This window comes from Danio aesculapii, chromosome 4 (genome assembly GCF_903798145.1).
Source record: "Danio aesculapii chromosome 4, fDanAes4.1, whole genome shotgun sequence".
NCBI classification, from domain to species: domain Eukaryota; kingdom Metazoa; phylum Chordata; class Actinopteri; order Cypriniformes; family Danionidae; genus Danio; species Danio aesculapii.
The window spans coordinates 28563493-28578055 of record NC_079438.1 but is presented as its reverse complement, the minus strand read 5'-3'; the positions used below and the strand labels follow the sequence as shown (position 1 = coordinate 28578055).

The 14563-nt window shown below is 40.9% G+C and overlaps 1 protein-coding gene and 4 non-coding genes across 15 annotated transcripts; all 5 read right to left on the bottom strand.

Annotated features, from left to right (window-relative positions):
* Positions 1-64: 64 nt before the first annotated feature.
* Positions 65-183, bottom strand: LOC130223939 (5S ribosomal RNA). Its single transcript, XR_008837046.1, has one exon. It is a non-coding gene; the product is annotated as a 5S ribosomal RNA (ribosomal RNA).
* Positions 184-366: 183 nt separating this feature from the next.
* On the bottom strand, positions 367-484 carry LOC130224002 (5S ribosomal RNA). The gene has a single exon (XR_008837105.1). It is a non-coding gene; the product is annotated as a 5S ribosomal RNA (ribosomal RNA).
* A 182-nt stretch (positions 485-666) lies between these two features.
* On the bottom strand, positions 667-785 carry LOC130223845 (5S ribosomal RNA). Its single transcript, XR_008836956.1, has one exon. It is a non-coding gene; the product is annotated as a 5S ribosomal RNA (ribosomal RNA).
* Positions 786-966: 181 nt separating this feature from the next.
* Positions 967-1085, bottom strand: LOC130223925 (5S ribosomal RNA). The gene has a single exon (XR_008837033.1). It is a non-coding gene; the product is annotated as a 5S ribosomal RNA (ribosomal RNA).
* Positions 1086-12072: 10987 nt separating this feature from the next.
* Positions 12073-14229, bottom strand: LOC130222831 (gastrula zinc finger protein XlCGF57.1-like). 11 transcript variants are annotated; one of them, XM_056455392.1, is made up of 2 exons: positions 12585-14229; positions 12073-12500 (listed from the first exon to the last, which is right to left on the bottom strand). In XM_056455392.1, the coding sequence occupies exons 1-2, from the start codon at positions 14153-14155 to the stop codon at positions 12098-12100; spliced, it is 1974 nt and encodes a 657-aa protein (XP_056311367.1). In that variant the 5' UTR covers positions 14156-14229; the 3' UTR covers positions 12073-12097. The 11 variants fall into 11 exon arrangements, with proteins under 11 accessions (XP_056311367.1, XP_056311374.1, XP_056311369.1 ...); XM_056455399.1 differs by having other exon boundaries at positions 12073-12416; XM_056455394.1 differs by having other exon boundaries at positions 12073-12805; positions 12890-14229.
* Positions 14230-14563: the final 334 nt, after the last annotated feature.

Here is a 14563-nt window from a genome sequence, read left to right as displayed (position 1 = left end):
CTCTTTTTTTTTTTTTTTTTTTTTTATTTATTTTATTTTTTTTGCCAAATGAAGAATATCAAAAAGCTTACAGCACCTGGTATTCCCAGGCGGTCTCCCATCCAAGTACTAACCAGGCCCAACCCTGTTTTGCTTCCGAGTTCGGATGAGATCAGGCATTGCCAGGGTGGTATGGTCGTAAGCGAGAGCAGCTGTCAAGAGTTGGCTAGTTAAAAATAGGCGCAGCACCAGGAGCCAGGCGTCGCTTAGCTTGCCTTGACTCAGCACCGACAGAAGCAACGCCTTTGGGCACTCAATAGTTTACCTCTTTTTTTTTCTTTTTAAAATGTATTCCTTTTTTTTTTTGGCAAATGAAGGAATTCAAAAAGCTTACAGCACCTGGTATTCCAGGCGGTCTCCCATCCAAGTACTAACCAGGCCCAACCCTGCTTTGCTTCCGAGTTCAGATGAGATCAGGCATTGCCAGGGTGGTATGGCCGTAAGCGAGAGCAGCCGTCAAGAGTTGGCTATTTAAAAATAGGCGCAGCACCAGGAGCCGAGCGCTGCTCAGCTTGCCTTGAAACAGCACCGACAGAAACTAGCCATTAGCCACTCAATAGTTTACCTCTCTTTTTTTATTTATTTATTTATTTTTATTATTTTTTTGCCAAATGAAGGAATTCAAAAAGCTTACAGCACCTGGTATTCCCAGGCGGTCTCCCATCCAAGTACTAACCAGGCCCAACCCTGTTTTGCTTCCGAGTTCGGATGAGATCAGGCATTGCCAGGGTGGTATGGCCGTAAGCGAGAGCAGCCGTCAAGAGTTGGTTATTTAAAAATAGGCGCAGCACCAGGAGCCAGGCGTCGCTCAGCTTGCCTTGACTCAGCACCGACAGAAACAACGCCTTTGGCCCCTCAATAGTTTACCTCTTTTTTTTTTTTATTAATTAATTAATTAATTTTTTTGCCAAATGAAGGAATTCAAAAAGCTTACAGCACCTGGTATTCCCAGGCGGTCTCCCATCCAAGTACTAACCAGGCCCAACCCTGCTTTGCTTCCGAGTTCAGATAAGATCAGGCATTGCCAGGGTGGTATGGCCGTAAGCGAGAGCAGCCGTCAAGAGTTGGCTATTTAAAAATAGGCGCAGCACCAGGAGCCGGGCACCGCTCAGCTTGCCTTGACTCAGCACCGACAGAAACAACGCCTTTGGCCCCTCAATAGTTTACCTCTTTTATATATACAAACTCCTCACAGAAACACCTACCGACCTGGCAGGACCAGGGCTGGCAGTGTTCTTGCTGTGGGGCTAACAGTGCTAACCACTGGGCCTCCGTGCAGCCCGATCTATAGTGAAGGAGGAGAATGAGGAGGAAGGGGGGTTTCTTCCAAACGAAGATAAAGTGGACTGAAAACTGTGGTTATTTATAGTAGCTTATGGCTCATATGATTGGATGATACTGATTAGCTTAATACGTGACCGGCTGTGATAAATCATAAGCACGTGATCCTCTCTAAATTAGTTTATGAATAAACCCCACTTCAAGAGTTCACACTTAGCTGATGATTCATCAAAAGCTTGTTTGGCATGCTGTCCCGAGAGAGAGCCCCGAGCTCAAGGGATCCTCGAGCCCTAGGCTTCCTCCCGTTCCCAAATAAACTGGTACAGCGGAAGCACTCCACACCGGAATGGGAAAAGAAAGAGGAAGGTAGCTGGAACACAGATATACTATACAATTATGCAAATGATCCAATACAAGACATGAAAAGATAATAGTAAACTACTTTGCAGAATAAATGAATTAAAGCAGCAGAGGCACACGATGCTGGTAGGAAAAATAAAAGGGGGAAAGAGCAGCTGCAAGTAACAAATATCCAATACAAATACTTAGAATACAGAATATACAAACTATGCACTAACTATGAGGGTGAAAGTGAGGTTCTTGCAAGAGCCAAAGCTCGTGTTGACCCCTGTGGGAGTCTGGGCTTAGGATAATGCTGAAGGAGCAAGGAGGTTACATGAGAGTCAAAGGAAAAGGGTACAGAGGTAGGAGGGAACAGTGGAAGTACTCAATGCTGGCAGGGGGAACAGAAAGGTGAGGTTGATAGGTGGAGCTCTGCAAGAGCTGAAGATCATATTTACAACTGCGGGAGTCTGAGCTGTAGAGGGGGTTGCTAGGAATGGATAGATAGATGGTTTGGCCAGAGTATAAAAGTGTGGCCGAGATGGCTGAGAGGTTTAATAGAACCGACTGGGGTTGTTAAAGATGAAAAGACTGAGGCGAATGTAGGATTTAAAAAGCTTCAGAGGACCAAGGACCGAGGGTCTGGATCTGATGTTGGGAAAGCCTGTTAATGGCTGCTGTGGTGGCATGCCAGTTCTGAATGAATGGCTGGAAAAGGAATCCTGAGAGGTGGAGGACTTTGAGGTGTGTCTGGAACAAGATACATGATACTGGACGATAAGCGTCGTTAGTAAAAAAAGGTGGTCTAGGGGGTTGTTTCTTGAGATCCCCTTAAGTGTATGTATGTTAGAAGGGTTCGGAGGGCAATGGGGGGGGGGGGGGGGTGGCCGGCGTGGCAGGGATGTTGAAGATGTAAATGAAATGTTCTGTCGAATTGATCTATCTTACTTTGCAGGATGAAGAAACCCTTTCTTTCCTCATCAAGCAAAATTAGATCTGCTATAGTGGGTTGAAGTGAGGGGTTGAGTTGAATATGTTCCATGCTGTGATGTTACGGAAGGGTTCTGAGGGCTACTACTTGGAGGATAAGCAATATGGGGTTTGGTGGAGGTTATAAAGGGTGTGGCTTAAGGTAATGTCACTTCTGGAAAGGGGGGGACAGGCGTTGGGTTGGAATCCACTTCTGGAGCCAATGACCAGAATTTCTGGAAAGAAAATGAGAAAGAGTCAGTGATTTTGTTTTTTCAACCTGCAAGTGTTCAACAGACATGATACATTGTTCTTTGGCTGATGTCCAAATAAGACATCTTTTTCGGGTTAGGTCGGGATTAGGACAGAAAAAATGAATGGAAGGGAGAGCTGAGAGTCCCAGGTGGAATCTGTGGGTTAGACCTGAAATGAGAAAGTCAGAAGAATTAGCCAGAAGAATTACTTTTAGCCATGATTAAATAACATTAAGTTTGGAATCTTAACATTATTAAAATCAGAAGCATAACTGGCCCAATTCAATCACAAAGTCTTTGCAACTGTGTCTGTTCATAAACATCGGGAGAGAGGGCGGGACCATCTCATGTTATGAGAGCTCTTGGTCGGTGACACTTCTTCCAGCTATTGGCTCAATGAAGTGTCCATCAAAAGTGCAAAGGTCGGCGGCCATTTTGGTGAACAAATTACAGTGTTTATATCTGAAAGATGATACTTGCAGAACGCAGTACAGCGACTAGTTTGGATGACAGCAGTGTATCCATGGATGTTTATCAACATATGTTGTGGACTAATGATTTACAAATTGGATTGCTTTAATCCTTGCAGTCGAATTATCCAGGCTGTTAAAATGTTAGGGACCTGTGGACGGGCAGGAACCTTGAGGTGGGTTTATTTGGTTTGTTATAATCTCTGGTTGTTTACAGTTCAACGGAGGACGCTAAGTCCATAGTGTTTTGTGTCCTTAAAATGATTTCAATTATTTTAGTTATGCGAGTCTTGCTTTCTAAAGATATATGAAATGTTTAGTTTTGTTGGAGAGTAGTTATTTTGCAAGGCTTTCTCTTAAAGCATGCTATGTACATTACCACAGGTGAACCGCTAAGAGAGCGGTGATAGTTTGGCTTCATTGCAGTGGCTGAAGTCTCGGGGAGAGCAGGGCTCTGGTTGCAGTTGTAGAAGTTTGTTGGCTATTTTGATATTGATATGCTGAAAAGTGCAATGCTGTAAAAGCATCTTTAGAGCTGAAGCTTTTTAGCGGCCGGAAGCTTTCTTCCAAACGAAGATAAATTGGACTGAAAACTGTGGTTATTTATAGTAGCTTATGGCTCATATGATTGGATGATACTGATTAGCTTAATACGTGACCGGCTGTGATAAATCATAAGCACGTGATCCTCTCGAAATTAGTTTATGAATAAACCCCACTTAAACACAGCATTACACAAACATGTATAAAACATCTTGATAGGACAGTCATTGATACTAATCTTATCTTCATCCATTTTTAAAAACACTTTTATTTTTCCATTTTCAGTTTCTTTTTCATTATCTTCAATAGTTTTGATCCAGTGATCTGGTAATGCTAATCTTAACTTCTTGTATTGATCTTTTTTTTTTTTTTTTTTTTTTTCTTCAAGTTTTTTATTGTTTTCTTCTGGTTCATGACAAAATAATACAAATGCATGTTACAAGTGATTACTTGTGGCCTACTAAATGTAAAGCCAGAATGAATGCAGTGGTTACTAGGACAGAAGTACAGTATTGTTAGAAGAACCTGGTGAGTAGTTTTAAATTGTGTTACAAGACATTGTCACATAAGACCAAAAGTCTTCCCATACTGGGATGCATACAGAGACCCCTGCTTTGTCCTTATTATGTAATTTGTAAAGTAAACGTTCATACGAGGCTGTTTTAGTCATTATATTGGCCCACTCTTTTAACTCTGGAATTTTGGGAGTTTTCCAGTGTTTTAAGATGACTCTAGCTGTCACTGAGATCCCCACCATGATGACTGTGAACTCTCCTTTTGTAATATTTGGCATCTGTTCCCTATCTCCCAGTAGGCATAACCTTGGTGACAACGGTATTAATGTTCCAAGCCATTTACTCAAAATATTTAGGGTTTGGTGCCAGAAAGGCTGAACTAGTGAGCAGTCCCAAATACAATGAATAAATGTGCCTCTTTCTTTTTGACATTTCCAACAAACATCATTATTTGCCAAACCCATTCTATTGAGTCGGACAGGTGTAAAGTAAAACGTGTGTACAATTTTATACAGAGTAAATTGTCCTCTCGCTTCTCTTACGAATTTACCAGTGTTTGACAAAATACTTTTCCAATCCTCATCCCCTATTGCATTCTGGATGTCCTTTTCCCAAATTGTCTTTAAATGTATGCAATCATTACTGAGCACGTGGTTGGTCATCCTGTAGAAAACAGGCCTTTTGTTGGAGATGAGGCAGTGTTTGAAAGTCTAGGATAGAGTTTCCATCTGTCTGTTGGATTTTTGTGGAGATACAGTTTCGTATTTGAAGGTATTTCCAAAAATTGTCCTTTCCTTTTAAATTGTACTTTGCCACAAGATTGCTGTGGGACATAAATACACCCTGTTCAAATAGGTCTGTCACTGTACACAAGCCATTCATATGCCATTTCTTCCAGTATATAGATGACTTCCCAATACAGAAAGCAGAGTTGTGCCAGATGGAGGAGTATGATTGTTTGCATTGTGATAATTTATGCATTTTGTGGGTCTTCACCCATACCTGTCTTGCATGTTTATCACAGGATTTGTAGTTTTGTCTAGACACTGGGATAGGTATTCAATAGGGCTATATGGCCATAACAGGTTTTTCTCAATGGTGATCCAGTCTGATTCAGTATTATTGTTCCAATGCTTGGCTAGTTTGGCCATTTCAAAAGATATGTGGTAAAGCCGAGGGTCTGGTAATCCCAATCCTCCCTTATCCCGTGGTGCGCATAGTTTATTCAGCTTTATCCTAGGCCTTTTCCCATTCCATAGGAAATGTTTGATCATAAAATTATATTGATTAAAAATTGACTGTGGTATTGTAAGTGGTAACATCATTAACATATAGTTTAGCTGAGATGAGACCACCATCTTGATTATATTCACCTTTCCCCATAGAGTTGTCTGAATTTTACTCTATTTATCCAAATTATTTTTGATGTTTTGTAGAAGAGGTGTCAAGTTTATCATAGGGGTTTCTTCTATCTCTCTATTTATTTTAATTCGCAAATATTTTATCCCTTTTGGGATCCATGTAAAGCCAAGTTTGGTTACCATAGTAGCGTTACTTATTCCGGATATAGGCATGGCTTCTGACTTTGTCCAGTTAATTATATAACCAGATACTTTAGAATAAGATTAAACTATTTCCATCAAGTGGGGTAAAGATTTATCTGGATCTTTTACTAAGGCCAGGATATCGTCTGCGTATAAAACCAATTTGTGTTCTTTGCTGCCTCCTTGTACACCTACAATATTTGAATTAGCTCTAACCGCAATGGCCAAAGGTTCCAGGGCGATGTTAAACAGCAATGGCGAGAGCGGGCAACCCTGACGTGTCCCCCTGGTCAGGTCAAAAAATGGAGAGACTGTACCATTTGTACTTACACATGCTTTAGGTTGTTTATATAATGTTTGAACCCATTTAATGAAACAGGGCCCGAATCCAAAGTTTGACAAAGAGGCGAATAAAAATTCCCACTGAACCCGATTAAACGCTTTCTCTGCGTCAAGTGAAAGGGCAACAATTGGATGGTTTTCTTCTCTGTTTAGCCAGATTAAATGCAATAACCTTCTCATGTTATCTGTTGATGACCTCTTCCTCATGAAGCCTACTTGATCAGAGTTTATGATGTTGGATATTACCTTTTCTAAGCGTACGGCAAGAATTTTACTAAGAATCTTGCAGTCTACGTTAATCAGACTTATTGGGCGATAATTTGAGGGTTCAGTGGGGCCCTTTTCTTTCTTAGGGATTAGGGATATGAGGGCCTCATTAAAAGAAGGTGGTAGGCATCCATTAACAAATGCCTCGTTAAAAACTTCAGTTAAAGCAGGTGCAAGTGTATCTATATACTGTTTATAATATTCTACCGGGAGCCCATCTAGCCCTGCAGACTTTCCATTTCGCATAATAGATATAGCTTTTTTAACTTCCATTTCTGTTATTGGACCTTCTAACATGTTCATCTCGTCTAAAGATAATTTAGGAATCTTGAGTTTGGTGAAAAAACTAGATAATTCTTCTGGCTTAGGACTAATATCAGAAGTATATAGATCTTTATAGAACTTCTGCAGTACATTATTGATTTCCTTTGTTGATGTAACTATTGTGCCTTCTTTCTGAATAGCTGTTATTAGGTTACATGTATTCTTTTGTTTTAGTTGTCTTGACAGCAGTTTACCTGCTTTTTCCCCTTCCTCATAAAAAGCAGTACCCAATCTGAATAAGGCATATTCCACCTTCTTATTATAAATCTCCTGTAGTTCAAATTTAAGTTTACAAATGTCTTGATACAATTTATCTGAAAAACATTGGGATAATTTTTTTTCATAATTTACAATTTTACTTTCTAATTCCTGCATTCTATCCCGATCCTCCCTTTTCTTTTTAGATGCATATGCTATCATCTTTCCTCTAACATATGCCTTGGACGCTTCCCATTCAGTTGATCTTTTATCGGTGCTACCAGTATTAATTTGAAAGAATGCTTGTAGATCTTCTCTAAGCAATGAGCTAAAGTTCTCATGAGCTAATAGTGATGTGTTTAATCTCCATCTGCCTTTTCTCTCTTTGTCACAATTAATATCAATACCTAACTTCACAGCTGCGTGATCTGATAAGGCAATTGAGTTTATTTTGCAGTGTGTAACATATTTTGTCATAGTGCTTAAAATCAGGAACATATCAATTCTGGAATGGGATTTGTGACAGTGTGAATAGAAGGTGTATTCCCTCTCACATGGATTCACCAGACGCCATATATCTACTAATCCATTATCCTCGCTCATCATATGAAATGCTCTGTCTTTTGGACATGTTAGATCCCTCAATTTACTTTTATCAATAAAAGCGTCCCAAACTTGATTAAAATCCCCCGCTAATATAATAATTTGGCCATCCATTTCCCCTAAAGTTCTATTTATTTCATAGAAAAAATTAGGGTCACCTATAGTTGGAGCATATATGTTACACAAGACTACTGCGGTATCATTTATGGTTGCTTGTAAACAAACCATTCTCCCCTCTTTATCTTTGACCTCACCAGTAGGAATGACATTTAAATTCTTGTTGACTAATATAGCAACGCCATTCAGCTTGCTGGAAAATGAGCTATGAAATACATGCCCAACCCACCCAAATTTAAGTTTTAGAGCCTCCTCTCCTTTAAAGTGTGTTTCCTGGATGAATGCAATGTCCACTTTGTTATGTTTCAGATAAGTCATAACTTTCCCTCTTTTTATAGGACTCCCACATCCTTTTATGTTCCAGGACATACATATTATATGATTCCTCACCATAGTTTGCTATTTGTTACTAGAGAAACAGAAAAAGTACAACTGTAAGTAACCCACTGTTTTGCATTTGTGCATATTGAGTAAATACAATGCATTTTTGACAATAAACTTGTCATGACCGAACCTTTTTTTTCCTTGAAAAAAAAAACAGAAAAGGAAAAGAACATCCTTAAATGACATGGGATGCTCCCGTAAAAAATGAACTGGGAGCTTTAACCTGTCTCTGGCCACTAGGCCATGACAAAAAATAAAAAATAAAAGCGTTGCAAAGATAACACACAACAACAAGAAAAAACTCGTATTGGTCCGCGATGCACTCCGCATGCAGCCGGTGGTTTTGCTCTCCGACCGCATGTTGCGCTGGCACCTTAAAGCTAATTCCCACTCATTTTAGATTTCCTCATACAGTTGACTTATGTGTTCCACATTGTCCCTAGATAGGCAACATCTGTCTTGTAAGCAAAATACATGTTTTATGTCTCGTCATTGCGCAATGTGGCGATAAAGCTTTCCGCTTCCTTGTTGTTAGTGAAGCTACGATTTTTGCCTTCCCAAGTGAATCTCAGGGTTGCGGGAAATGCAAGCGTGTATCTCACATTAAGCTGCTGGAGTGCTTTCTTAGCAGGCAAAAACGTCTTTCTTTTTTCAGCCAATTCCCTCGTCGTATCGGAGAACACGGATAGTTTGACCTCCTCCCACTTAATTCCACGGTGTATTCGCGCGACTCGCAGCACTTTCTCACGAGCTGATTGTCTTAAAAATCTGATCAGCACCGGTCTTGGTGGTTGATCCTGGCTTGGCATAGGGGCCAGTATTCGGTGAGCCCTCTCAATTTCGTACTCCCCTTCCATTTCGATGCCCAGCCCTTCACTCAGGATCTTCTTCACGCACTCGTCTAACGTCCCATTCGTTCCGTATTTCTCTTTCAACCCCACACGTCTCACATTATTTCTCTTGCTGTGGTTTTCAAGCATTTGTACACGCTCCCACAAACTCTTTATTTTCTTTTCTTTAACATCTTTGTCAGTCGTCAGCCCCTCTGTCACATCTTCGAGCTGTGAGATTCGGCCCTCTGCCTCCTCCACTCTGACCCGCAGCCCATTAACCGAGTCCTTTAGTTCCGTCATTGTTTCTTTGATGGCGATCGTGTCCGTTGCTACTATTTGAAGGGTATTGCTCATTTTAGTAACTTCAGTGAACAATTTCTCCATACTCACTTTTGCGTCGGTCTGTTTTCCAGGCGAGCTTGCAGTTGCCTTTACCTCTGTGTGGGGTGACTTCTGTCTCGTCGCCATGCGGTTTGGTTCCTTGAAATATTTGGACGTTGTTGCCATTATGATGTAGTCGAAAACGTCGTTATGTCATTCCAGTTCGAGTCAAAAACGGTTATAGGTCATTTTTTCTAAAAAAGTGTCAACTGTTTTATCATAAATTATGCTATAATTAGCGAGTGGATAAGAGCTTATCTAAGGACCTGCCATCTTGCTTGAGGTACTCACGTGACTCCCTATTTAAAACAGTTTGATAACTTTGTCATTTAATTTCTCTTGAACAATAAGCACCCTAGGTTGCATAGGAGTACATTGCATCAGCCAGATGATAAAAAAAGGGTTGGGGCTTCCTGAGCATTTATTTCATTATTATGCCTTCAATCTCGCGCACTGGTCCATCCCTCTAGAGACAGCTCCATCTTGATTTATAGTTGAACAAGTCATCCTACCCCCCCCCCCCCCCCCCCCACCCACCCGTCCAACACCACAATGTCTATCCATCCATCTATTTATTCATTTTATTTTGTAAATGTGTTATTTTTGCGGCTGATCTCTCTGAATTTTACTGACAGAATTTTAGGTGCAGGCTAGGACTGTCTTTGCCATTTGCAGATAACATTGTTCTTTTGGCTTCATAGACATGGACCTTCAGCCTGCAGTGGGACGGTTTGCTGCTGAGTGTGACATGGCAGGGACAGAAACAGCACCTCTAAGTCAGAAACCATGGTGCTTGACTGAAAAAAGGTGGCCATCTCCAGTTTGAAGGAGAGTCCTTACCCCAAATTGAGTTCAAGTATCTGCGTTTTTTTCACGAGTAATAGAATGTGAGATTAAAAGATGGATCTGTGCAGCGGCAGCAGTAATGCAGTTGATGTGATTGTCTGTTGTGGTGAAGGAGCTGAGGCGAAAGGCAATGTTCTCAATTTACCGCTCAATCTAGGTTCCTACTCGTACCTATGGTCATGACTGAAAGGACAAGATCTCGGATACAACCGGACACATTTTGCAAAGTGTTATAACCCGCTTGTTTGAGTCGCAACATAAAAGAGACATGAGCCAACAAAATAGCCTGAATGCAAATTATTTATTATAAAATGTAACTCATAGAACAATCAATCAAAGCAACCAACAAATGTCTAGGGATAATAATTAAGATAAAAAATTAGGATATGATCACAACACTTTAACTACATGATAAAAGTAATGCATAACAAAACCATAAGGTTAAAGAGTCAATGAGATGGCAGGTCTTGAAATGAGGACTCCTGAGTAGCCACAGCGTCCTGGGGTAGCTAACACAACAACTTTTATATACCTATTGAGGAGTAATGCAGGCATCCAATCAGGATTTACCACATACTCCAATCTGGGGTCTTGGGATCATCACAGTGTATTAATTTTGTAAAACTTAATACCTGTCGCTCTGCCTAAATCAGAAAATATTCATCATGTTTATATTCTACTCAAAAAAAGTAAATGTAGTAAACTAGAAAGAATCTTGAACCTAAAAATAAAGAAACGTTACTAATAAAAGATGCAACACAGGACAATTGAATGGGCTTCCTTAACTTGAGGCCCTGGTATACAGCAAACTAACCATCCTGGACCTCCACCTTCTTTGATGTGCGATGTCTTCACAGTGATTTGTTTCTCATTCAGGGATTCAGACAAAGAACATCATCTAAAACAACACTAGCTACATGAATACACTAGAGAGTGGAGTACAAATGTATCCGCACCTGTACAATAAATTTCAAAGAGATTTTAAGCCGCAGACGTGCTGTTTGCCAGATGTTTATGAAACTGTTCTTCTCTCAGCCGCCATCGTGTTTACGGTAAACGCGAGGAACGCAACACATTTACAACCCCACCTACTGCAATGTAGGAGTGTTGGAAAACAGTATACCGTCACTCAGCCTTTTCAAACATTATTCAGACATGAAACATCCTGTGCACATGAGAAAATGTTTTGCTGCATTTATGTTATGTGTGCAACTTTTTGTCCATGTATTTCTTAAGCTGCGCCGAAGGAGTGAAACTCTGTAGACACTGATCAGATCTGTATGGTTTCTCTCCAGTGGGAATCCTCTTCTGTGTTTTCATATGTTTTCACTGATTAAACCTCTTGTAACAGTGTGAACAATTGTACGGTCTCTCCAGTGTGAATTGTCTGGTGCAGTTTCAATTTTGGAGCTGTAATAAAAATCTTTTCACACTCAAGCACATATACTCTTTCACAGCAGTGTGGATCTTCATGTGTTTAAGGTCTGAGGAGTTGCTGAAACTCATCTCACACTGAATCTGCGGTCACACTAGAGTTTGAGCAAACAAAATTCTGTTGTACAGCTCTGCGAAAAGGGGCAGGATCAAACAAGATGATTAGACATTTAAAAAAAAGTGAGCGATTGGTCCATATTTTACATTTTGGTCCAGCGAGGTCATGTTTTGATCTTCGATTGGTCTGACACAGTCAAGTGATGCGATTTCGCAGGTCAGAGTTCACCAAGCTTGAACTTTGCAAAGAAGTGAACTGCGAAACTTGATGCAAGAACTTGCGTTTCCGGTCTGACGCATTCACGTGCATTTGAATGGAAGTCTATGGGGAGAAAAGTCCAGTGTGACCACGGCTTAGGAGCAGGTGAATGGTTTCTCTCCAGTGTGGATCCTCATGTGTTGATTAAGGTTTGATGAGTACTTAAAACTCTTCCCACACTGAGGGCATGTGAATGGTTTCTCTCCAGTGTGGATCCTCATGTGTTGATTAAGGTTTGATGAGTTGTTAAAACTCTTCCCACACTGAGGGCATTTGAATGGTTTCTCTCCAGTGTGGATCCTCATGTGTATATTAAGGGATGACGAGCGGATGAAACTCTTCCCACACTGAGTGCAAGTGAATGGTTTCTCTCCGGTGTGGATCTTCATGTGTTCATTAAGGCTTGTTGATTGGCTGAAACTCTTCCCACACAGAGTGCATGTGAATGGTTTCTCTCCAGTGTGGACCCTCATGTGTATATTAAGGGATGATAATATGCTGAAACTCTTCCCACACTGATTGCATGTGAATGGTTTCTCTCCAGTGTGGATCCTCATGTGGTGATTAAGGTTTGATGAGTACTTAAAACTCTTCCCACACTGAGGGCATGTGAATGGTTTCTCTCCAGTGTGGATCCTCATGTGTTGATTAAGGTTTGATGAGTTGTTAAAACTCTTCCCACACTGAGGGCATTTGAATGGTTTCTCTCCAGTGTGGATCCTCATGTGTATATTAAGGGATGACGAGCGGATGAAACTCTTCCCACACTGAGTGCAAGTGAATGGTTTCTCTCCGGTGTGGATCTTCATGTGTTCATTAAGGCTTGTTGATTGGCTGAAACTCTTCCCACACAGAGTGCATGTGAATGGTTTCTCTCCAGTGTGGACCCTCATGTGTATATTAAGGGATGATAATATGCTGAAACTCTTCCCACACTGATTGCATGTGAATGGTTTCTCTCCAGTGTGGATCCTCATGTGGTGATTAAGGTTTGATGGTTGGTTGAAACTCTTCCCACAGTGAGTGCATGTGAATGGTTTCTCTCCAGTGTGGATTCTCATGTGTTGATTAAGGGATGATGAGCAGTTAAAACTCTTACCACACTGGATGCATGTGAATGGTTTCTCTTCAGTGTGGATTCTCATGTGTTTTTTAAGGTGTGATGATTGGCTGAAACTCTTCCCACACTGAGTGCATGTGAATGGTTTCTCTCCAGTGTGGATCCTCATGTGTAGATTAAGGGATGACGATTTGCTGAAACGCTTCCCACACTGAGTGCATGTGAATGGTTTCTCTCCAGTGTGGCCCATCATGTGTAGATTAAGGTATGATGATTGGCTGAAACTCTTCCCACACAGAGTGCATGTGAATGGTTTCTCTCTAGTGTGGATCCTCATGTGTTGATTAAAGTTTGCTGGTTGGCTGAAATTCTTCCCACACAGAGTGCAGGTGAATGGTTTCTCTCCAGTGTGGATCCTCATGTGTTGATTAAGGTGTGATGATTGGCTGAAACTCTTCCCACACTGGGTGCATGTGAAGGGTTTCTCTCCAGTGTGGATCATCATGTGTTGATTAAGGTGTGATGATTGGCTGAAACTCTTCCCACACTGGGTGCATGTGAAGGGTTTCTCTCCAGTGTGGATCATCATGTGTAGATCAAGGGATGATGAGCGGATGAAACTCTTCCCACAATGGGTGCATGTGAATGGTTTCTCTCCAGTGTGAATCCTCATGTGTAGATTAAAGGATGATGATTGGATGAAACTCTTCCCACACAGAGTGCATGTGAATGGTTTCTCTCCAGTGTGAATCATCTTGTGTAGATTAAGGGATGATGATTTGCTGAAACTCTTCCCACACTGAGTGCAAGTGAATGGTTTCTCTCCAGTGTGGATCCTCATGTGACTATTAAGGGATGATGATGTGCTGAAACTCTTCCCACACTGAGTGCATGTGAATGGTTTCTCTCCAGTGTGGATCCTCATGTGACTATTAAGGGATGATGATTGGCTGAAACTCTTCCCACACTGAGTGCATGTGAAAGATTTCTCTCCAGTGTGGATTTTTTTGTGTTTGCTAAGGGCTGATATTTGGCTGAAAGTCTTCCCACACTGGGTGCATGTGAATGGTTTCTCTCCAGTGTGGATCCTCATGTGAATTTTAAGACTGCTTTGTCTTCCAAAACTCTTTCCACACTGAGTGCAGGTGAAACAATTCTTGTCTCTCCTTTTCAAAATACCATCAGTCTGTAATTGACTTTTTTCGTCAATTTTGTCATGATGTTTCTCCTCTTTACTCCCCTCATTCTCTTCAATTAAGTCTGAAATAAAGAAATAAAACATTAGTTTTCATTAAGTCTTAAAAACTCTCTTCAAAAGCTAAAAATTGAAAAGACACTGGAAACATTGGCTACACACTGAAATTTTGAGGCACATTAAATGTAAAATAACAATAGTTCCAGAACCCACAATAGTTGATTAATACACCAGATCAGGCTGACAATATCCGTGATAAGCTGGATTGACTGAAAGGAGACTGCTTCGATGCTGCTTTTAGTGATG